This window comes from Gasterosteus aculeatus, chromosome 5 (genome assembly GCF_964276395.1).
Source record: "Gasterosteus aculeatus chromosome 5, fGasAcu3.hap1.1, whole genome shotgun sequence".
Taxonomy (NCBI): domain Eukaryota; kingdom Metazoa; phylum Chordata; class Actinopteri; order Perciformes; family Gasterosteidae; genus Gasterosteus; species Gasterosteus aculeatus.
The window spans coordinates 15,100,846-15,123,736 of NC_135692.1; the positions used below are offsets into that span (position 1 = coordinate 15,100,846).

At 42.4% G+C, this 22,891-nt stretch overlaps 2 protein-coding genes and 2 long non-coding RNA genes across 5 annotated transcripts; 1 reads left to right on the forward strand and 3 right to left on the reverse strand.

Annotated features, from left to right (window-relative positions):
- Positions 1-4,502: 4,502 nt before the first annotated feature.
- On the reverse strand, positions 4,503-8,826 carry LOC144408028 (uncharacterized). Its single transcript, XR_013467788.1, has 3 exons — positions 7,912-8,826; positions 7,505-7,584; positions 4,503-7,386 (listed from the first exon to the last, which is right to left on the reverse strand). It is a non-coding gene; the product is annotated as an uncharacterized LOC144408028 (long non-coding RNA).
- Positions 8,827-13,462: 4,636 nt separating this feature from the next.
- On the reverse strand, positions 13,463-17,299 carry LOC144408029 (uncharacterized). Its single transcript, XR_013467789.1, has 2 exons — positions 17,185-17,299; positions 13,463-13,660 (listed from the first exon to the last, which is right to left on the reverse strand). It is a non-coding gene; the product is annotated as an uncharacterized LOC144408029 (long non-coding RNA).
- On the forward strand, positions 17,218-20,060 carry spsb3b (splA/ryanodine receptor domain and SOCS box containing 3b). Of its 2 annotated transcripts, XM_040177205.2 has the most exons (5): positions 17,218-17,990; positions 18,102-18,289; positions 18,402-18,504; positions 18,891-19,016; positions 19,099-20,060. In XM_040177205.2, exons 1-5 carry the CDS (start codon positions 17,777-17,779, stop codon positions 19,593-19,595), a joined length of 1,128 nt encoding a protein of 375 aa, XP_040033139.2. In that variant the 5' UTR covers positions 17,218-17,776; the 3' UTR covers positions 19,596-20,060. The 2 variants fall into 2 exon arrangements, with proteins under 2 accessions (XP_040033139.2, XP_077959906.1); XM_078103780.1 differs by having other exon boundaries at positions 17,777-18,289.
- On the reverse strand, positions 19,732-22,784 carry eme2 (essential meiotic structure-specific endonuclease subunit 2). Its single transcript, XM_040177203.2, has 8 exons — positions 22,116-22,784; positions 21,750-21,871; positions 21,498-21,584; positions 21,288-21,412; positions 21,119-21,197; positions 20,877-20,992; positions 20,588-20,777; positions 19,732-20,504 (listed from the first exon to the last, which is right to left on the reverse strand). Exons 1-8 carry the CDS (start codon positions 22,543-22,545, stop codon positions 20,349-20,351), a joined length of 1,305 nt encoding a protein of 434 aa, XP_040033137.1. The 5' UTR covers positions 22,546-22,784; the 3' UTR covers positions 19,732-20,348.
- Positions 22,785-22,891: the final 107 nt, after the last annotated feature.

The following is a 22,891-nucleotide window of genomic DNA, read 5'->3' on the forward strand; positions in this document are numbered from 1 at the left end:
ATCAGGATCTGGTTCTTCATAGTTCGGTGTTCCTCAACTAGCATTTCAACATCTGCCTCCAGTTTAGAAAGCCTTGCCTGATTCAGATTTTTCTCAGAAATGTCTTCATTCTTGCGAAGCAAAGATGTTCCCGGTTGCAGATCAGTTTCTTTCGATTTCCCCAATAGACGCTTCAGTCCACGGGATTGTGCCTTTGCCATGTCGCTTGGAAGTCTTCAAACACCTCCACTCGGATGGTTGTCCAAAGTATGAATGCACCCAATATCCATTCTGGAGCCTTGAGAACTCTTTGACGCAGGCCGTGACGCAGGCCATGACGCATTCCCTTTCATCTTTGCGTGACGTCATAACATTCTATGCGCCACCTGTTTTTCCATCCAGCTTCGGAGACGTGTGGACCGAATGCGTCACAGGTTAAGTCACGTGACGTTGGTGTCTAACGCGCTGGCAAACGTTCACGTTAACGGCGGCTCGGGTATCTGCATCCGACCCTCGGAAAGTAACTACGAAAGCCTTTCAATCTTCACCAGTGTTTAAGAGTCTAAACTCTCCGTAAGATATCGGTCTAAACTTTAGACCCAAATCTTACGGAGGTTGTGGCGATTTTATCAATAATTTAGACTTCAAATGATGTACTTAAATAGTCCAACGTGAGCTCAGGTTCGTTTTTGTGTGCAGGATTTCCATCCAATACATATGTGTAGACCTAACTCAATCTAAGAACATTGAGGAAATACGATTAAATTGATTTAGTCCAACTCATTTTGATCAAAATCATCTCAAATGAATAGATTGATCAAATATAAAATAATTTTGTCCGTTGAAATCAATCTGTCAAATCTTGTACAGATCTTATGAGTATGTTGTATATACAACATCTAAATGACACACTTGTGTCACACTTGTGGCAGGGGCGATGCCTTTAGCTGGACACAAAGCGGCGCAAGAGTCTCAGAAATGCTGGTTTCATTTTGGAGGTGAGGCGCTCAGTGACGCGCAGATCGGATCCCCCTGATATTATCATGTCGTACCCCATTAAACGTGCAATAGTTGGTAATATAGACATTGGAGCATAACATATAGAAGACACTCGGTCCAATAAAGTACAAGCTTTTGTAACAAATAAAATAAATACTCCTTTAAATTGCAAAACAGTCTGTAATTGAATTGCGTATTGGGCCCTTCTCGTGCATGTATTTAATATGTGAATCTCCTCTATTGTCATAATTATCGACCAACAGTCGACTGCCGTTGTCCCGATTCAGCAGCTGAAATAACAGTAATTCACTGCGGTCAACTCAGCCGACGCTTGAATATTAGTGCACGTATATGCTGACAATTACGGTGTTGAACACGTAACGGGGGAAAAGACTATTTAAATAGCAAATTCCGGACACTAATAGAACTATGTGTGTACAGGAATACTCGTGTACAATAAAATAAATATTTGTACAGTAAAAATTTGGAGATTTCTCCAAAGAAAAAGCCCTATAATTGCAATTTAAAAAACACCATTTCTCCATATTTGAGCTGCAATAAAAACAGATTTATCAATAGTTCCAAAGCAAGACCAATGTACCTGTGTTAAGGACCTCTCTGACTACTAAGTATTTTTACTGTACCGATTTGGAGATTTCAGTTAAATATGTTTAAACATAAATAAATTACCTATAGAAGTAGTTATATCTCGTTGTATTAATTTGTCCTGTTATTGATGTGTCTAATGCGCAACTAGATATTCAAATACATTCGAATTTTGACAGCCCTACCCTGGTCACTGGGCAATAATCGAAAATATATGTATACACATGTGTATACATATACATATACTTTCATACATCATTACATACTGTACATCTTTACAAACATCATGGGGGGGGGGGGGGGGGAAATCTGTGTGTGTTGGGGGGTGCGGGGGTTATTTGAGGGGGGGTGGTGGTTTGGATATGATAGTTGAGGGGGTGTATAGAAGGGATTTTTTTGGGGGGTGTCAGGATCTCCGATCCCCCCGAGTTGGTTGATGAGAAGAATCGCAGCACGTTGATCCATTAAAGTCAAAAGTTAACATTTATTTAGAAGAGAAAAAGATTACATGAGCAATTCTCCGCAGATATCTGGCTCTAACTATTGCTTGCAAGCAGGAGGCCCAACACACCAGCACGTATCTCAGCGCTCGGCGTAATGACGTATCCGAGCAGTGAAAACGCTGAGTTTTTATACACATGTGAAGAACATTCTCCGTGCCAGTTACGAGAAGCTGCAAAGCAGGTTGAGATAAGAAACCAGGTGAAGCTGAGGATAGCACACAAACACACACACACAAGATCCTCCTCAGTGGCCGGTGCAAATCATTATTAATTGACATAAATTAATTATTATATTGTCCCTGAAAACATCAAATAAAGCCAGAAATCTGGGGGTTATTATGGATTCAGATTTACACTTGGAGAGTCACATCAAATCAGTAACAAAATCGGCCTACTACCACCTCAAAAATGTCGCACGACTTAGAGGGCTCATGTCAGCTCAAGACTTGTACATGCCTTTATAACCAGTAGGCTAGACTATTGTAATGGTCTCCTTGCAGGTCTTCCAAAAAAAAACTGTCAGGCAGCTCCAGCTTGTTCAGAACGCTGCTGCTAGAGTTCTAACAAAGCCCAAAACATGTGAGCACATTACACCAATTCTTAAATCCTTACATTGGCTCCCAGTATGTCAGAGAATTCATTTCAAAATCCTACTGCTCACATATAAATCACGACATGGTTTAGGGCCATCTTCTGACACCAATCTGTTAGTGATTCCCAGAGTAAATACAAATCATGGGAAAGCATTATTTAGTTACTACGCAACAAACAGCTGGAATAAACTTCCTGAAGATTTAAGACTTGCCCCAACTCTGACCACGTTTAAAACAAGACTGAAAACTGTTATGTTCAGCTTCGCCTTCTGCTAAATTTGACCTACATTGCACTTTTAACCTCTGCTTTTAATTAAACAATTTAAATAAGATTTTAATTTATAATTTTATTTGCTGTTTTTAATTGTCTTTTTATTCCTGCATTTTATTTCACTTTATTGTATGAAATGTTATAATGTGAAGCACTTTGAGTCTGCCTTGTGTATGAAAAGTGCTATACAAATAAAATTGCCTTGTCTTGCCTAAAGTAAAAACGTGGATCCGGAACGAAAGCTCCGAATAAGATATGAACCAAGGCCATGAACAGGAGTCCTTTGTTTTGAAGCTTCTACGAGATCGAGTTAACCGCTCTCCCTTCTCAGTGCGCAGCTGCAAAGCAACATTTTGTATCATGCTGCTCCTTGGACTTCAGGGTCAAATACAGGACACTTGAGACACGGCCTTAGCACAAAACAATGTTATAATATATTTTACCACTACATGCATCTCACAACACTCACAAGTACATATGGCGGCAAACAACCACACATACATGCAAAAACCTGCTAGAAGGGGATGTCTTATTTAATTCATCTGTTGAGTTGCAGTTGATTGGATCTGTCTTTTGAACAACAACTAATAGCCATATTTAAATATAGTCAGATTGGTGTCAGTATTTTTACTTATTTATTTTTATTTTTAGTATTTGCATTGGAAATCAAAGAATTGCTGCAGCTGTTAGGCATTAAAGTGCTAATTTATTGTCTTTTATATAGCGCCATTAACACCATGCTGATGCCAACAATACATCCTACTTTCACCACACCTTTAGCAAGGCCAGACCACCAACTGGCCTCAACCGGTGTCTCCTCTGTCTGATCCGTCTGTGACAGATATTGGTCATTGGTCTGTTCAAGTCGTTCAACTTGACTCTGAAGGTTGATTTGGTCCCTCTCAGCGATCAGGATCTGGTTCTTCATAGTTCGGTGTTCCTCAACTAGCATTTCAACATCTGCCTCCAGTTTAGAAAGCCTTGCCTCATTCAGATTTTTCTCAGAAATGTCTTCATTCTCGCGAAGCAAAGATGTTCCCGGTTGCAGATCAGTTTCTTTGGATTTCCCCAATAGACGCTTCAGTCCACGGGATTGTGCCTTTGCCATGTCGCTTGGAAGTCTTCAAACACCTCCACTCGGGTGGTTGTCCAAAGTACGAATGCACCCAATATCCATTCTGGAGCCTTGAGAACTCTTTGACGTAGGCCATGACGCATTCCCTTTCATCTTTGTGTGACGTCATAACATTCTATGCACACTCAAAAATAGAAGTACCAGTTTGTACCTAAATCGGTACAAATGCTTGTCGAAGGGGAGGTACCCTTTTGAGAGACAATTGTGTACCTTTCAGTCCTGGTCCATTTATGTACCTTATCAAATTGTACCAGTTCAAGTACAGTTGTGTACCCTGCAAGACATAAATGTACCTTTAATCTATAAGGTACAGCAATGCCTCATTGAAAGGGTACATTCCTGTACTTTAAAAGGGTACCCCCCAGAGACAAGCTATTCTGGACTTTAAGGAGACAAAAATGTACCAGACAATAATTGCTTCTTTACCATTTATTAACATCAATGAAAATGTATGTTTTGAGATAAACATGGCAGCATTTATAGTGTAAAAATCTCAATTCATTCAATTCTATATGGCTACATATAAAATTAATCAATGGCAATGCATAACATTACAATATGTAAAGATTGCAGTCACATTAGTCACATGAGGCAGAATACTTCAAAAAGTAACACACATTTAGATAGAACATACTTACACAGAATACTTCAAGGAAACATACAGTCTATCATCGACTAAATATGTGTCATTGTCAACTTTGACGTGGTAAGCATGGAAGTGATTGTCATAAGAGCAAGGCAGTAACAGTTTCCCACACAACACCCAAAAAGTCTCAACGTTCAGAATGTACTTAATTTTCAAGAATAAAGGGATGGCTTCAGTGTGTACATGACCTACTACAAAAACATCCTCAAGGCCATATTTGACACCATTGACAGATAAATATGAAACACGCTGAAGCACTTTATCCTGAAACTGCACATCTTTAAAACGTTGGTTTAATTTCAGAGAGTTCTGTAAATCACGTGGCAGAGATGAAAATGGCATACTAATGCTTTTGCTGAGTGCATTTTCAAAGTCACCTAGGAACCTATGTGAAGAAAACTCCCAGCATTGCTTCATTTGATGACGGTTGCTGAGAGTCAGAGTTATGTTTACAAAGCTCCTACATTTACTGGCAATATTTTTGAAATATTGGTGCTTGCTTTCATATCTCATACACCACAAAGGGCGAAGAGGACCATACATCAATATAAGTCTTGGATAGTGAATCAAGTAGTGACACTTTGGTGTTAAAACATTTCCAAAGACTTCAGTAGTCTTACCAAGGAATTCTTGAATCAGCAATTTCAAATGAGCAAGCTCATCTTTTCTCACTTTTGTAGCCATTAAGGTATCCACATTTTCTGAGCATAGTACACATGCCAATATGGACTATCAGATGGGATATGTTGAGCCATTAAAAAAGGCAATAGTCTGAATAGGCACCATTTTTGACTGGCTGATCCAACTATCTTAGAATGTCCAAGGAGTTTTTCAGTCAATGGCACTGGTTTGTTTCGTCTGTCATTCTTCCCAATGTTTACATTTTTCAGCTCATCATTGAGTTCACTTATGGTATTGTGCTTTTGATTATGAGCTTTGCATATGACCAACTTCATTACTAGAGGCAAAAGTCCCTCCAGCAAATCATGCATTACATCTGGGGGAAGACATTTTGTCACGTCAAAGTAAGGCAGCGCATCAAATGTACAATTACCATTAACACCATATACAACAGCACTTTGTTTGTCATTTTTTACACAGTCTACGTGATATTTATGTACCTCAGTTGTTCTAAGAACAAAACTCTCCTTACAAAACCCATGTTGTATCTCTGAATGTGAGGCCATACAATATCGACATATCCGGCCAGTATTAAAAGACATAGAAAAGCCCCCAATCATATGAGCAGAGAGGTTGTCACATGAAATGGTTGCTAGAGCAGCTTGAATTGTGTGCTCTACTTCATCAAGACTGAACGTGAGGCCCTCTGTGGAGAGCATCTTCAGGTCAGCTATCAAGGGCTGTAGTATAGTTTCAAGCCCAGACTCTTTCACATGTGAATGCCGAACCATTAAGGCTAAATGAATGTGACCCAACTTTGAGCGATATTTTCCACTTATGTTCCCAACTGTATAATAAAAAGCACATAGTTTGTACTTATTTCTTTTAGCCCCAGGGGGTTCACAAGTTCAAATGCATCTTCATAAAAGTGAAGTCTTAGAGCTTGAGGGTGATCTTTGAAAAATGAGTGCTCTTTAAAGTACACCCCCTGACTGTAATCGGTCAGAATGTCATCTCGATTTCCGTGGTTATCCAAAACAATCTGTTCCCACACATCCTCCACCTGGCAATATTTTTGCAATACCTGTGTGATTGGAACATAAGAATAAGTACCGATTTTCATTCCTGAATTGTCTCTTACTGTGTAACTGATCGGTTCTGTCATGTCCATTTTTGATTTGCAGTGCTCTTTTATCATGAATGGTGACCGAATAGAATCGCATGCTTTCTGAAAAAAGTCTGAAGAAGACAAAACCTGCTCGAGTTCTGGGCAATCACTAATGCGGAAACCAGTCTTATCCAAATGATAAGAAATGAATGAGTCATAGTTTTCTTTGAAAAAACACAATCAAAAATTTAGGTCATCAACAATATCTTGTTGGACAGAGAGGGAGAGATTATTTTTTCAGTACACTTGAGAATGAAACTAAATAAATGGTCTCTTCAATTTTCAAGCAAAGTGTCTATACTTGGTGGTGTGGGCTGTTCAACTGCATGTGTGTGTTCAACTAGTTCTTCAGTTACTTCAGAGCAATCAGAAATGTTGTGTTTGTGTTTTCGATAAACATGCCGCCTAAAAGAATGATACTTAGAAAAAGCAGACTGGCAGTTACTTATCCCACAGGTTATGTTGAAATGAGGGTTGTGTGCATGTACAAGTCCAATATGATGAATCAGTTTTCTAAGAGTAAAGGTCCTCTTTGAGCATTTTGTACACTGATGCAGTCCAGGCATGATCAATGAAGAAGGTTGACAATTCGAGTTACAGTTACCGGCAGGGATTTGTCTCCGTCCCCCGTGATGTTTGCAATGAGCCTCTGGAGAAAGGTCAGTGTCTTTTTCAAGTATCCAGGATATGCCATGTTGAAGACAAAGTACATGCAGAAGGCTGCAATGAAGGCCTCATCCACCGAAGTGCAAGAACAGACCTCAATTCCCTCGACATTGACCACACTCTGGCACTGTCTGGAGAGGGCAAATTTCAACCCTTGTGCTTTCAGTTGAACGGTTGGATATGGAGTTTGAGGATTTTTCTGCATAAGAGAAAAGAATGTTAGCATACATAACAAGATCAATATGATTAAGCATGCACAGTGATCTAAAAGAACATTAACTTATGGCTAGTGGCTATGCAGGACACCAGGTATTTACCTGTCCAAGCATAATGAAATCCTCAATCTTCTCCTTAAATATGGATGGCAAGAGGAGGAGTCCACCCCTGAAGTCAATTCCTAGGTCATACAGATTTTACAATTTTAATGCATTTCAAGGAATGTTGGTTGATACAAATAACCTGTAAATTCCAAGACAGGCTACCGCATGTTACTTCAGGTTCAGTACAATAAACTAAAATGTATTAGCTTTTAAAATGCATGTGAGAAATAAACAAATTAAACATTATCAAGATAATGTTGCATTATACACCCACTAGGTGCCACAGATTAACAATGCAATACCAGTTCAGTGGAACTGTACACAGTCTCTTTAAAAAACGGACTGTACACAACTGACACAATGATGGAGCAAAATTAACTAGTTGTATGTGCTCAAATCAGTACCTTTAATATCCTCAGCCAAGGCATCCTCTCTTGCTTCCATGTATAGTTTTTTCAGAATCCTTGACAAGTTTCAGCATATTTGGGAGAATAGATGTGAAGTTCTCACTGATGCGGTGGCATATGTTGACTGGAGAGGGGTGCATTGCATCTACCTCCTTGCACAACTGAGATTGTAAAAAGAAAAATAGGGGAAAGAAAGGCATAGGAGGTCTGAACGTCTAAGACCTCATTTCAACGTCTTTTCAACCGGCTAAAAATGGGATGAAACATCAACGTGCCAGAAAACGTCAACGAATAGACGTTGAAACAACCTTCACTTTTAAACCGTTTTGCAACGTGTTTTCAACGTCGGGCCACAGACGTCTTTTAAACGTTGTTTCAACGGATAAATCGCACGCTGGAAACTTACAAGTTACATACTTAGTCACAGTTGTCATGTTAACAGCCCTTAACAAGGACAAACACATTATTTTATTAATTTGCATTTATTATAAATGTAACACTATACATATAACAACACTTTTCCTAATTAAAAACAATACAAAAATAAAATATATATTTCAGGGAAATAAACTATGGAATTAAAAGTGCAGAAAAAACATGGACAGGTTAGTTTAGAATTCTGTTTCTAGCCCATTTTTCTGGATTATTGGAACTTAATTTTCAGATTCTGTAACAAGATGTGGCTGTGAGTCACTTGAGTTGGGATAGTATACCTGAAATCAGCTGCGTCTCCCTCATCCTCACCTGAGGATTCTTTGTGTAAAGGGAGTGCACAGAACACCCTTCAATTGCAGATTCCTCTGGTCAACATGTTTATTCAATTCAAATCATTTTATTTTGTTCAGCTTTGCAATCTGTAAACATGCAACATCCTGTCCCAAAACCCCCAAAATGTAAAAAAACCTTCAACCGAGAGAAACATGAGCGGAAAACAGCAGAGAAGTAGGTGTGTAGAGTATGAACAACTTAAAGATGTACAGTGCTTTCAAATCCTTTGACAGAAATTATTCTAATATCGAGAGTAGTAAGCCAAGTGTAAGGCAGGACCACTGCAGGCACAACCTCCATCAGATGTAACCTCCGTCAGATGCAACCACCACCCACAGAAACCTGTGAGGGGGTAAAGCACAAAGACTTCAAGGAAAAGGCAAAGTTGGTCATTTGGGTTTAGGATGACAGTAATGAACTAATAATAATAACAGCAGCAGGTGTCTGAGAACCCTCATTCATAGATTGTTTACTTATTACATTATAAAAAAAGATAACAATTCATCTGCAACTTATGGCATTTCTGGAGTAACATTTCCAGGTATATTACACAGTATCATGTTTTAAGCAGCAGTAACTTACAATGTGTTGGCCTCTTGTTCACAGACCACAACTTGTTGAATTCAGCCCTTCACCCTTCCAATCTGTATTTAGCCCCCATTGCTTTAAAAACGTATTTCAATGTGAAATGCAATAACATTTATGGGTGCGCATTAGCAACACCAAACACACAAAAAATATTCTGGAATGTTTACTTTTGGTCCAGGTCATCATGCTCCAAGCTAGCAAGCTAACTAGCAAACTACCTGCGCTAACGCTAACTAGCTTAAAAAAAAGGACCGTCATTCCCGTATCGAGTCGGCAGCACAAGTAAAACACCCGGTTATAGTTCCATGTGTGCTTCATTCAAACACTCCCGTACTTACAGAGCAGTGGAGCCGGTAGTAGTGGTTCTATCAGCCCGTTCATTTTCGCTCTGCTGCCGTAACTTCGCTTCGTGCTGCGTCCGGTCGGAGCTCTGCAGGCGTCTAAGAACTCGCGCATGCGCGTTACAGATGTGAGCGGAATTACGTGTTTACAAGTAATGTTTGAACCTGCCCGCATTATTATGTCTTAAACGCATCTTATTAACAGCACGCAGTCCGTAGTTTCATATTTATGACGTTTTAAGTGAAATATTAAATACGTTGAAATCACGTCTTCGCGAAGACCAAATTTCGCCGACCAGTTCATAAATTATTATGAAAATCTTAATGTTAATATCGTCTATCGTTCAACCTTAGGTTACAACATGACACATTCATCAACAAATTGACGTTTTCTAGCACGTTGATGTTTCATCCCATTATTAGCCGGTTGAAAAGACGTTGAAATGAGGTTTTAGACGTTCAGACCTCATTTCAACCCGATTTCAACCATATTTCAACGTTGAAATTACGTCTTGTGCTCACTGGGAAGAACCCAGGTGAAGCTGAGGATAGCACACACACACACACACAAGATCCTCCTCAGTGGCCGGTGCAAATTATTAATTGACATAACCCATAGCAAAGCAAAATTGAAGATGAGATCTCCTTTATGTCACATTTACATCTCCTAGATATAAATGAGCACTAATTGAGACCAAAGTGGTTTTCTCATTCTTCTCAAATGTCTCTCCTGAGAATTAAGTCTCACATTGAGCACAGTGCAAGTTCTCTAAATTCTCTCACGGCTGTCTCTTTTCCTGATCTCAACTAAGAGAAAAATTAGACATACTGTGCAGCTTTCAAATATGTCTCAATTTGATCTAAATTATATCTCAGTAAGAAATATGTCTCGTACTGCTCACTATTTGAGTTCTCAGATTCTCTTACAGTTGTCTCTTTCTAGTGTTTCAGCAAAAAGAAAAAATAGAGTAGTGTTAGCTCTCAAATTAGCCTCAATATGAGACATTATTTAATATTATAGCTCAATCATATCTCAATTTATCTCAGCGCAAAATTTAAGAAAAGAAGTATATCAATTCAGGCAAATAATTTGAGATGGTTTACATAATGTTCAACTTACAAAAGGTGTTTATTTCTGACAAGCCATACAATTCATTAATTAGAATTTGGAGTTCTAAAACGTAACCCATCAAAACATAAGCCATGATTTGCTCAAAAGACACCTTTGTGAACTTTCTAAATGTTGACAATTGTGCTGTTTTAAAAGAATTCACAGCAAAGCTCTATTGTATAGAGCAGTAAAAGAGTGTGTAACACGTTACTCCAAGAATCCTACCTCATGTGTGATGAAAGAGTCCGTTATGACTATTACTATTAACGTTGCCCGCGCGGGAGACGTGGTAGCGCCAAGACCCGCCCTACGAAGCAGCTCATTGCATGGCTCACGATTGATTAGACTTTTCACCTCGAGTGGTTAATGTTAGGATAGCGGATTGGTCAGGGGATAGGACCTGAACAAATAAAAATGTTGTTATCTAGAATACAGGGCTTTTAAAAATAATGTAATAGTATAAAGGAAATATAATCTGTGGGTATACTCCAGTCCAGCGGTGGCGGTAATACAACAACAAGTTATCAACCGCCAGATAAAAATAGAAGAAGAAAAAGAAGAAGATTGGAGGGCGGGTCTTGGCGCCAATTCGTAATTTCGTTGGGGTGAGAGAAGTGCGTCGGTCACTGCTGCTGCACCTGTTGGCTTTTGCCCCTGCGGTAAGAGGTAAGAATGAAATTCTTTTGACATTATCATAATAATGGAAGGTGGGGATTAGGTAATGTCTGTCCAACAAGTAATTGACAAAGAAACTCCGAACTGTATTCAGACTGTCGAAAATGGGATGGTTTGCTAAGTTAACGTTAGCTAACGGCAAATGTTAACGTTAGCCGTTAGCTAACGGTTAATGTTAACGTTAGCTAACGGCAAATGTTAACGTTAGCCGTTAGCTAACGGTTAATGTCAACGTTAGCTAATGGATAACGTTAGCTAACGGCTAAAGTTAACATTAGCTAACTTGTGTTAGCTAAATGTTTTAAATACATTTAAGTTTGACTTTGTTGACTGGATTTGCCCTCCTATTTTTGCTGTACACTAGCTATTTATCTCTGAAATTTCAGATCTGCAAGTTCATAAATAATGTGTCACGAGTCCGTATGTTGTGAGCAGATTTTCTGCAAAAGCTCACCCAAGAATAGGGATGATATCATGGTTCATGATCTTTACATTTTTTTAATCTTGGTGGTTTTATAGGTTTTAAAACAATCAATTAGGAAAATAATTTGATTTGATTTTTGCTCATTTTAATACCATTATTGTTTCAAAGATATGAAGTGAATTTAGGTTAAAATAGTGTCTATTGATGTTATACTTAGCGTTAATGATCTAAAATGTATTTTTTTCATTAACCGGATGGAGAAAAACAAAGTGCTGGCAAAAAAGAGGCTACGGGTTCCCACTCAGAAAATGAAGGACCTGAGCTCCCCTCCCCCAAATGAGCAATCTGGTAAGTATTAACGTAATAGTTTGTTATATACGGGGGTAATAATCATAACATTAATATGTCTAAAAATACCAGTCTAAATTGTTGTGGCCAAATAGAAATTAATTTCCATCGATGAATCCATCACCTGACGGGGGACATGCAACATGCCGCAACACAGCTGGACCACCACCCTATGGGTAGGTTTGTCATAATTATTACATAATCGCCTGGGCCCATGAGTTCAACACTTTTTATCATTATCCGATCAGATTTGGCAAAGTTCAAAACCAAAAAAAAACATCATTAGGATAACTTTGTTATCCAATCTATGATAATAGAATAGGCTCTATGCACAGCTCCACTACTTCCTGAACTTAAGGCTGGTCTTTTATTTCCTGCCTTAGATTATTGGACAAACTGATTAACCCACGTGTGTCTGAGTCACAATGGTCAGACACACGTGGATTAATCAGTTTGTCCAATAATGTAAGACAGGAAACCAAGGAGCTGCCTTAAATTCAGGAAGTAGTGGAGCTGTGTGTAGAGCCCATTACTGTATTTGAGTAAATAGTATGTGAATGACTCTTGGCCCTGATGAAAATGATTTACTATTATTTTTGCTTAATGATCAGAATCGTTTACGTTCATCTTTTTACGAGCTCACTTCCCTTTCAGATCCAGGCCGGGTCAGAGAGCTTCAGACTCTCTGCGACTTAATTGGAGAGAGATATTGTGGCAGCCTAGCTTCACCATCAGGCCAGCAGGAGCTGTTTCCTGGGAGCGGCATATTCATCTCATCATTCCGCCTGGCTGCCATGAATCACGCATCAAAACCAAATTGCATGCCTCTGTTTCATGCACTTTTTGATAATTTCTTCACTGTTGAGGAGTGTCAGAATGCAGCTCACTGGGAAGAACCCAGTAGTAGAAGAATCCAAGTAAAAACGAAAGCTCCGAATAAGATATGAACCAAGGCCATGAACAGGAGTCCTTTGTTTTGAAGCTTCTACGAGATCGAGTCAACCGCTCTCCCTTCTCAGTGCGCAGCTGCAAAGCAACATTTTGTATCATGCTGCTCCTTGGACTTCAGGGTCAAATACAGGACACTTGAGACACGGCCTTAGCACAAAACAATGTTATAATATATTTTACCACTACATGCATCTCACAACACTCACAAGTAAATATGGCGGCAAACAACCACACATACATGCCAAAACCTGCTAGAAGGGGATGTCTTATTTAATTCATCTGTTGAGTTGCAGTTGTCACGACCTGGCTCTTTGGGCCATGACAAGATTGGAGTTACACTGGTTTCCGAGGTGTAACATTCTTTATTTAACACACAAAACAACGAAAAACCATAACCATTCCAGATGGGATGCGAATGTCAGTATTATCAGTAGTGTAGGATGTGCATGAGGGTAAAGTGTAAATGGTGGGTGTTGTCCAGGGCATTTAACCCAAAGGAAAACCGGATTCAACAGGCGGCTGCCCTACCACACCGGACGTCTGCTGGAGAGAGGAGAGAGCGACAGAATCAATGAATGAACACAGGGCTTTCTAATCTCAGGGCACCTGGCCCAGGTGCCTTCAATCACCAAATCTCATTGGAAGGCTGCTGCCTCCACAGCAGGGGTCGTCACACAGTTGATTGGATCTGTCTTTTGAATACAACTAATAGCCATATTTAAATATAGTCAGATTTGGTGTCAGTATTTTTACTTTTTTATTTTTATTTTTAGTATTTGCATTGGAAAGCATAGAATTGCTGCAGCTGTTAGGCATTAAAGTGCTAATTTATTGTCTTTTATATAGCGCCATTAACACCATGCTGATGCCAACAATACATCCTACTTTCACCACACCTTTAGCAAGGCCAGACCACCAACTGCTCTCAATCGGTGTCTCCTCTGTCTGATCCGTCTGTGACAGATATTGGTCATTGGTCTGTTCAAGTCGTTCAACTTGACTCTGAAGGTTGATGTGGTCCCTCTCAGCGATCAGGATCTGGTTCTTCATAGTTCGGTGTTCCTCAACTAGCATTTCAACATCTGCCTCCAGTTTAGAAAGCCTTGCCTGATTCAGATTTTTCTCAGAAATGTCTTCATTCTTGCGAAGCAAAGATGTTCCCGGTTGCAGATCAGTTTCTTTGGATTTCCCCAATAGACGCTTCAGTCCACGGGATTGTGCCTTTGCCATGTCGCTTGGAAGTCTTCAAACGCCTCCACTCGGATGGATGTCCAAAGTACGAATGCACCCAATATCCATTCTGGAGCCTTGAGAACTCTTTGACGCAGGCCGTGACGCAGGCCATGACGCATTCCCTTTCATCTTTGCGTGACGTCATAACATTCTATGCGCCACCTGTTTTTCCATCCAGCTTCGGAGACGTGTGGACCGAATGCGTCACAGGTTAAGTCACGTGACGTTGGTGTCTAACGCGCTGGCAAACGTTCACGTTAACGGCGGCTCGGGTATCTGCATCCGACCCTCGGAAAGTAACTACGAAAGCCTTTCAATCTTCACCAGTGTTTAAGAGTCTAAACTCTCCGTAAGATATCGGTCTAAACTTTAGACCCAAATCTTACGGAGGTTGTGGCGATTTTATCAATAATTTAGACTTCAAATGATGTACTTAAATAGTCCAACGTGAGCTCAGGTTCGTTTTTGTGTGCAGGATTTCCATCCAATACATATGTGTAGACCTAACTAAATCTAAGAACATTGAGGAAATAGGATTAAATTGATTTAGTCCAACTCATTTTGATCAAAATCATCTCAAATGAATAGATTGATCAAATATAAAAGAATTTTGTCCGTTGAAATCAATCTGTCAAATCTTGTACAGATCTTATAAGTATGTTGTATATACAACATCTAAATGACACAATTGTGTCATTTAGATTCTTGGTGAACTCTTATTACCCTTTCCCTTTTATTAAATGATAACGCATGCACAAACCCATGCTAGCCTGCACAGCTGTCCTCGAGCCCCAGAGATCCTCGTTGCTTCTCAGTGATTCGCCTCGCCGTCTCCACATAGACAATGTAGACATAACAATAGACAATGTGATATGCTGCACAGGGGTAGAAAGCAGGGGCGATGCCTTTAGCTGGACACAGAGCGGCGCAAGAGTCTCAGAAATGCTGGTTTCATTTTGGAGGTGAGGCGCTCAGTGACGCGCAGATCGGATCCCCCTGATATTATCATGTCGTACCCCATTAAACGTGCAATAGTTGGTAATATAGACATTGGCGCATAACATATAGAAGACACTCGCGAAATCGGTCCAATAAAGTACAAGCTTTTGTAACAAATAAAATAAATACTCCTTTAAATTGCAAAACAGTCTGTAATTGAATTGCGTATTGGGCCCTTCTCGTGCATGTATTTAAGATGCGAATCTCCTCTATTGTCATAAGTATCGACCAACAGCCGACTGACGTTGTCCCGATTCAGCAGCTGAAATAACAGTAATTCACTGCGGTCAACTCAGCCGACGCTTGAATATTAGTGCACGTATATGCTGACAATTACGGTGTTGAACACGTAACCGGGGAAAAGACCATTTAAATAGCAAATTCCGTAATAATTATATAATTGCAATTTCAAAAACACCATTTCTCCATATTTGAGCTGCAATAAAAACAGATTTATCATTAGTTCCAACTAAGGCAAGACCATGACTGTGGTCCCCTGCTGGAGCTGTTGCCTAACGTTTTTTGGGATGACTAAAAGTAGAAAATGCCTTTCCTGCTGAAAATGCGTTGGAATGCAAAAAGCTGAAATGAAATTACAGAAAGTTGAAGGGAATTTTAATACATTTGCTGAAATTACAGATATTAGAAAAAGCAGAAATAAAAACAGCTAAAATGAATTTGAAAAATTGCAAAAAATACAGAAATGAATATTAAAACATTTCTGTTAATACAGGCATAATAAAAGCTTTATTTTATAGAAATTATTTTAAACAAATATCAAACATCTCCAAACATGGAGAAACTGTCTTTTTGAACGTGCAATTAGGGCTTTTACTTTGGAGAAATCTTTTTTTGTATGGCAGTTCAAACTTTGAGAAATGGTGTTTTTGAACTTGAAAAAATAGCTTTAACTTTAAAGAAATCTCCAAATCTGTAAGGTACAGATGTTTCAAATTCAGCATGGTAGTAGTCAGAGAGGTCCTTAACACAGGTACATTGGTCTTGGCCTCGAACTATTGGGAAATCTGTTTTTTTTGCAGCTCAAATGGTGTTTTTGAAATTTCAATTACAGGGCTTTCCTTTTTACTAGAGACATCTCAATTTTTATTATACAAAGATTTCTTTTATTGTACACGAGTATTCCTGTACACACATAGTTCTATCGTTGCCTCGAATTTTCTATTTAAATATCCTTTTTTCGGGTTACTTGTTCAATACCGTAAGTGTCAGCATATACGTGCACTAAAATTCAAGCGTCGACTGAGTTGACCAAGGAAATCCAAGTGTCGGCTGGATTAGATTGACCAGTGGGCGAATTTCATTTTTTTAATATCCAAAATTGCTGTCGCTGTCCCGCTGCAGCATCAGTCCGAACAGTGACAAAGTTACAGTCGTTTGCATTGAGGTCCTGGTTTTCCAGATGATGCGTTTTCAGTATGTAGGGTAAAGCCCAATTAAAGTGAGACCAGCTTCAGGCTAACTAATCCAAATGATGTCAGTTATCTCCTTCACCTGCAAGCAGTCACCAGCTGCTCTGTGCGGCCATTCGCATGCTATTAGATGGAGCTCCAGCGTTCAGTAAACAAATGCGTTATAATGATTACGGTTTGTGAAATTGGTAAACAGAAATTAGATTTTTGTAGCAAACATATTAGTCTGTCCTGTTCTTGGTCAATACACCTGGAAGCATCCAGGATGAAGACTAGCTGACTAAGTATTATGGTCGCGCCAATCTGTAGGAATACAAAAGCTTTGCTGCCAATTAAGTTTTTGTCACGGAAATTCTCCAGCTCAGCCCTCTGGGTTTCAAAAATGTGTCAGTAGATACGTACGTGTATGTGTCCAAAAATAACCTGACCTCAGCCAATCAGGAATGGGAAGGCCGGACAACGACACAGGTTTGACTTGTTCAGTCAGTGTGGTGAAAAGAAAAGTTGTATCGAGCGATGGAGAGGAAAAGATTTGAAGAAAAAAAACAAAAAAGACTTTTTTTTGGACTGTATATTTCTGCCCGAGTGCCAGTAGGTTTCCACTCCGGCTGTCCGTTGACTAAAAAGGCCGTGTGTAAGAGACGGTCAGGTCTTCAAAGGTAAGGAAAGGAGGCGCAGTATTTTTGGACGGGGTCTAATTTCACACATGACTTCTGTAACCAATAGCAGCCGTGAACAGCTTTGAGGTGAAAGGCTCTCTTGTTGAGTCTTTGAAACATGGCTCTCAGTTGGCTCTTCGAATCGTTAATTGTCCGGTATGCAAACGTTGAGATAGCAAGGTTTCCTTTCCGTCCAGGCTCCTACTTTCTCGTCGACTGCCAAGAGGTTATTCTTCACAAAAAGGCTCCAGAGCTTGAATTTAAACAAAGCTGAACACAATCCTCAGGCTGGATCGAACTTATTTTCCCTGCTACCACGCCAGCGTTCCTGGACCATGGCCACGTGCCTCGACTTCCAAGTTCACGCTGCTTGTGTCAGCGAGGTGGATTATCTGGAGAGTCCTCGCGCAGTACCGGAGGTGGTCGCCTTGCCCGACACTGATCCGCTGACCGCGGAGTCTTTCTGTCAGTGTGACCGACAAGAAGAGCTCAGCAGCGACTGCGTCTGCGGGGAGGAGGAGGAGGAGGAGCAGGAGGAGGATGAGGAGGGTGAGAGTGCTGAGAAACACCGCATGAGCACGGCAGGAAACACGGGACATTTCAATGAACGAAGGATGAAATCTACTGCAGATCCGTCCGTCCGTGCGTTTCTGTCCCCAGGTTTTGAGTGGGAGTGGGACGAGTGCTTTGCGTCTTCAGGGGCCCGTCTCAGCTGTGGCAACAGGAAGGTGAGCTTTCACCCAGACTACAGCTGTGGCACGGCGGCCATCCGCGGCACCAAGGAGCTCACAGACGGCCAGCACTTCTGGGAAGTCAAGATGACCTCGCCCGTCTATGGAACCGACATGGTGGGTAGCTTTCGTCCGAGTCTCCGCTTGGGTTTTGGAGTTGTCGCGTGGCGATCTGGAACGAGGGCCACCGACATGTTTTGATCGGGTTTTTGCCGCTTTCTCGCTGCAGATGGTGGGAATTGGAACTGCAGAGGTGAATATTGAGAAGTTCAATTTTAGCTTCGGCAGCCTTCTGGGCCACGATGAAGACAGTTGGGGACTCTCCTACACAGGTGAAAGGGACGGAATGCAAGTTTGAAATGTACCATGAATGATCAGAGATATGAGACTTTTCCCCAGTTTAAAGAAGAAAGAGTTGAATATACAACCAATCAGTAGAAGGCATAGAAGTCTGTTGTATACATTAATATAACACACGTGCCTTTATTCATGATGGTTCTATAAATGCATGTCCCTGATCATACCTCACGTAAGTAGAATTTGAAATGCATGTAAACTGACAACCCCTGACTAAAGTGACTTATGTTAAGCATAACAAGCGCAATGTTCAGTGCTTGACAATAACCAGGACAGAACAACCAACAAACTGCACAATTAACTTCCTCCGTCACAGAAAATAAATGCTACATGCTGTTTCTTCTCTTAATCTGTGTAAAAGGACTTCTCCAGCACAAAGGGGACAAAGTGAAGTTCTCGTCCCGGTTTGGCCAGGGCTCCATCATAGGAGTGCACCTGGACACCTGGCACGGCACCCTGACCTTCTACAAGAATCGACGCTGCGTAGGTGCGTGTTTTCTCTGCGTTCCAAGCCACATAAAACCCACCAAAACTGCATCTTCCTCACGACCGCCTCGCGGCGTTTTCAGGTGTCGCCGCGACGAGGCTGCAGAACAAGAAGTTCTACCCCATGGTGTGCTCCACAGCGGCTAAGAGCAGCATGAAGGTGATCCGGGCCTGCTGGACGCCCACCTCGCTGCAGTACCTCTGCTGCGCCCGCCTCCGCCAAACGCTGCCCTGCCGCCCCGACGTACTGGACGCCGTGGAGCTGCCCCCGGGCCTGCGCAGCGTCCTCCGCTGGCGGCTCGGCTGGGTGTTCTCCCTCGGCGGCGGCCCAGGCGCCTCGGAGCGGCGCGAGGACCCGCCCGGCGATTCCCGCCAGGAGACGGGCCCGCCCACCGAGGCCCGAGCCCGAGGCCCCGCCCCGAGCGCCTGCGCGAGCCCCTTTCTCGACGGGGTCCGATACGACTGTCGAACGTCACCTCGAACCATTCCGTGCACTTGGCACAACCCGCCGGGCGGCGAGTACGACAGCTGCAGCTCCGAGCCGGAGGACTACCAGAGCAAACGAGGCCGCTGGGCGTGACCTCGAGGTCAATACGTGTTCTGTTGCAACTCCGAGTGTTCAGAGCAACCGAATCTTCAAGCCACTGTTTAAGTGGATTTTTAATTGGACAAGTTTGGTGTTCAAACAGTGGGGATGAATGAGAAGGGAGTGAGTGTGCAGTAGGAAAAGACGTTTAATCCTTCATATTATAGCCAATTTCTACTATTCGGGTTAGTAATGAAAATATGAAGCATAATCTACCAGATTAGATAAACACAATGGATATCTTGTGTTTAAGATCTCCAGTATAGACTCCAGGGACAAAAGAAGTTGCTTTTTTTGATACTATGGAAATTACATTTCTTTTATATGTGTTTTGTAGTCAACACGTGGAATTTTTCCAGATCCTTTTTTTTAATTATTAATTCATTTATTAACTTTCTTCCGCTTGAAACTCGCTTATTTTACGTGTCAAATGAATTAAAAACGTTCTGCTGCATCTTATTTTATCGACTATTCACAGTTAAACCAAACAAACTCACCATGGTTCCTTTAACAATACATCTTGCATTTGTACATTTTTTCCACTACTTCAACTACATATTGTTTCAAGGTATTCTACAGTATATAATATTTTACAAAGCATATTCTCAAATCTGTTCAGAGGAGTATAAATATTTATATCTGCGGCATTATTTTAGCTTTACAACATCTACACATTAGCAGCCCAGTGGGGACAAAGTGTCATTAGAGACCAGATTAATCCGTCCATCTGCTTCTCAAGTGGACAGATCAGTCCAACACCAGCTGGGGGTTCTGTGCAGTGAAGCAGCGGTAAACTCTAGCGGAGATCTCCGGTCCTACTCGTCTCTCTTTTCCTCCACTTCTCACCACGAGGCCGGCCAGCAGCCCCTTTCTGTCCTCCTCCGACTCCACGCTCTGGTACGCCTAAAACAAAACGACGACGTCGGAGACAGAACGTTCGTCGTTCGCCCTGGAAGGATGAATGTGGCGAGCGGGGCGGGGTCTACCTGCAGCAGCAGCTGAGGGGACGGGTAGGCGCCGGTCACGGTGGAGGCCACGGAGGGGCTAACTCGGTTAAGCTGCTGGATCTGCCTGCTCCAGACCTGGATCAGCCCGGAGCCGTCCCTCTCCACCCGAGCCCCGCCGGCCCACGCACCGTCCACGCAGAAGGGCAGCTCCGCTCGCTCCGTCAGCAGTCTGGAGAGACACGGAAGGACATCTTGTCAAAAAGGCACCAAAGGTTAATCAGTTTTCCTCGTCGGTTAATGCGCGATAATGACCGGAGTGGCTTCGTACTTGAAGGGGCGCTTCGACAAGGCCTTGGTGACGGCGCACACGTGGTTGGTGATCTCCTGCCAGCCATCCAGGAGGACCAGGTTGATGTTCTTGCAGAGCTGCAGGTACACGAGAACCTGGAGAGAAACGGAGACGAGTGAATGATTGAAGCGTGCAGGAACGTGCATGAGGAGCATGTGCAGCGTTCCCTGCAGGAACAACAAAGCAGCTGCAACTAATCCACAGAGTCAATGTGACCGGACCTCCTCGACGTCCAGGTTCTCCATCCCGGATTTGGATTGTAGCATCTCCTCTAGTAAATATGCACCACAAGCATCCGTCCTGTTGGTGAGCGAAGCAATGCGTCGGATCAGAGTGTGGTCATGAAAAGTATGACAGCGTAAGCTGGTAAAGTCCATGAATCAGACTAACCTGTAATCGCTCTGATAGTGTGTCACTAAGAGAGTGACCAACTTCTTGTCGTCCCGATTTAGATACTCCAATATTGGACTGAGGAAAGACCCCATCCCAGTCTCCTGCCCCCCACTGTCTAGCATCTGCAGTGGCAGCAAAATAATAGCAGGTCAGTCACGTAGGCTGGCATCAACGTTAAGGGCGTTACATCGTCAAAAGCAAGCTTACTTTCTTCACAGAGATCACCATGTCCACAAAGTCATTCAGACCGAGCACCAGAGCCACCTGCTCCTCCTCCACAGAGCCATCTTTGCCCTGCAAAAGACAAAAAAAGAGCAATGACCCTGCTGGAGAACGTAGAGCAGAAAAGAATACGTCAGTATGTGTGAATGCAGAAAAATAATAAACGCAAAAGAAGCCGGAGTGTCACAAGATATGTAATCGGTGTGTTGCTTTTGCAAAGGAGTGCGAGGCGCCCACCTGGGGTGAATCTCTGAGCCAGGTGATGCTGTGTGGAAGCTGCTGGCTTTCGATGGTAAACCGCCACTCAAAGGCAGCCAGGGTGTCCAGCAGGATGTCCGAGCCGCCGTGTTGCAGAAGAGCTGGAACAAAAAAAACATTGTTTATGCTCGCTCTCTTTAGTGGTTCGGCTGGTAGGTGGTATCATTTGTCCCGTACGCAACTGTGGGCACGAGATTACAAGATAAAATCAATTACATATTTCGTCATCAGTAAGTGTATTTCGTAGTATCAATTAAAAATAAGAAAAAGTTACGTTAAAGGCTGCCCCTGTCTCGTTAGTGGCCGCAGACAATTCCGACTGCACCTGAAGGCAGCACGCAGTACCTGGATCCACGCGGACCGTCAGACACCTGAGGAGGTTCTCCGGCCGGAGACGCTTCACGTTCTCCGCGGCCTCCTTCCTCGCGCGCTGCTCTCGTCTCCTCGCCTCCTTCTCTTGGGCTCTCGTTGCCTTGCGCCGCTCCCTCGCCTCCTTCCTCTCGCCGGCCGCGTGTCGCTCGGCCTCGATCTCCTCCTTGGAGCGGCGTTTTCTCGCGGGGCTCGGCGTGCCACGTGGGTCGGGTCCGGGGGGGCGCAAGGCGGAGGCGTGACCGCGCGCCTCGCTCGACGGCGGGGCTCTGCAGCCGTGGCCCCCCGCTGCGCTGCACGTCGCTGTTGGTTTCCTCTCCTCGCGGTTCGGGTCACGTTTGGTCTCCGCTTCGCTTTCCTCGGATTCAGATATTTCCCAAGCCTTGACTCTGCGCAGCGCAGACATGTCACGCGTTTAAAACGCGATCAATGACCCCAAATATACCGTTGAAACCATCGGAGCAGTGATGTTTACGTCGCGGCTCGACGGTGTCCGCCGGAGGACAAAAGACCATGAACGCGCTTCTAGCTGGTTGCGTCATCAGAACGGAGGGGCCAATTCACTGCACCTTTGTTTTTGTTGTAAATGACATGACGTACACATGTGCACCCTCTTGATGTCCCATTTTAACGGCACATCGCAATGATTTATGGGTAATCCCTTTGGTCGAAGGGGAAGGGTTCGTAGTGCACAAAGACTAGAAAAAATGTATTTCTCATGTACACTAACATACACATTTTAGGAGTGTTAC

Excerpts from the sequence above, each read along its gene's own strand:
- spsb3b (XM_078103780.1), top strand. The coding sequence starts at position 17,777 with ATGGCCACGTGCCTCGACTTCCAAGTTCACGCTGCTTGTGTCAGCGAG. Across the intron at positions 18,505-18,890 it reads TTGGGGACTCTCCTACACAG|GACTTCTCCAGCACAAAGGG; the intron begins GTGAAAGGGACG and ends TCTGTGTAAAAG. Across the intron at positions 19,017-19,098 it reads CAAGAATCGACGCTGCGTAG|GTGTCGCCGCGACGAGGCTG; the intron begins GTGCGTGTTTTC and ends CGGCGTTTTCAG.
- eme2 (XM_040177203.2), bottom strand. The coding sequence starts at position 22,545 with ATGTCTGCGCTGCGCAGAGTCAAGGCTTGGGAAATATCTGAATCCGAG. Across the intron at positions 21,413-21,497 it reads TGGTGATCTCTGTGAAGAAA|ATGCTAGACAGTGGGGGGCA; the intron begins GTAAGCTTGCTT and ends CTGCCACTGCAG. Across the intron at positions 21,198-21,287 it reads CACTATCAGAGCGATTACAG|GACGGATGCTTGTGGTGCAT; the intron begins GTTAGTCTGATT and ends GCTCACCAACAG.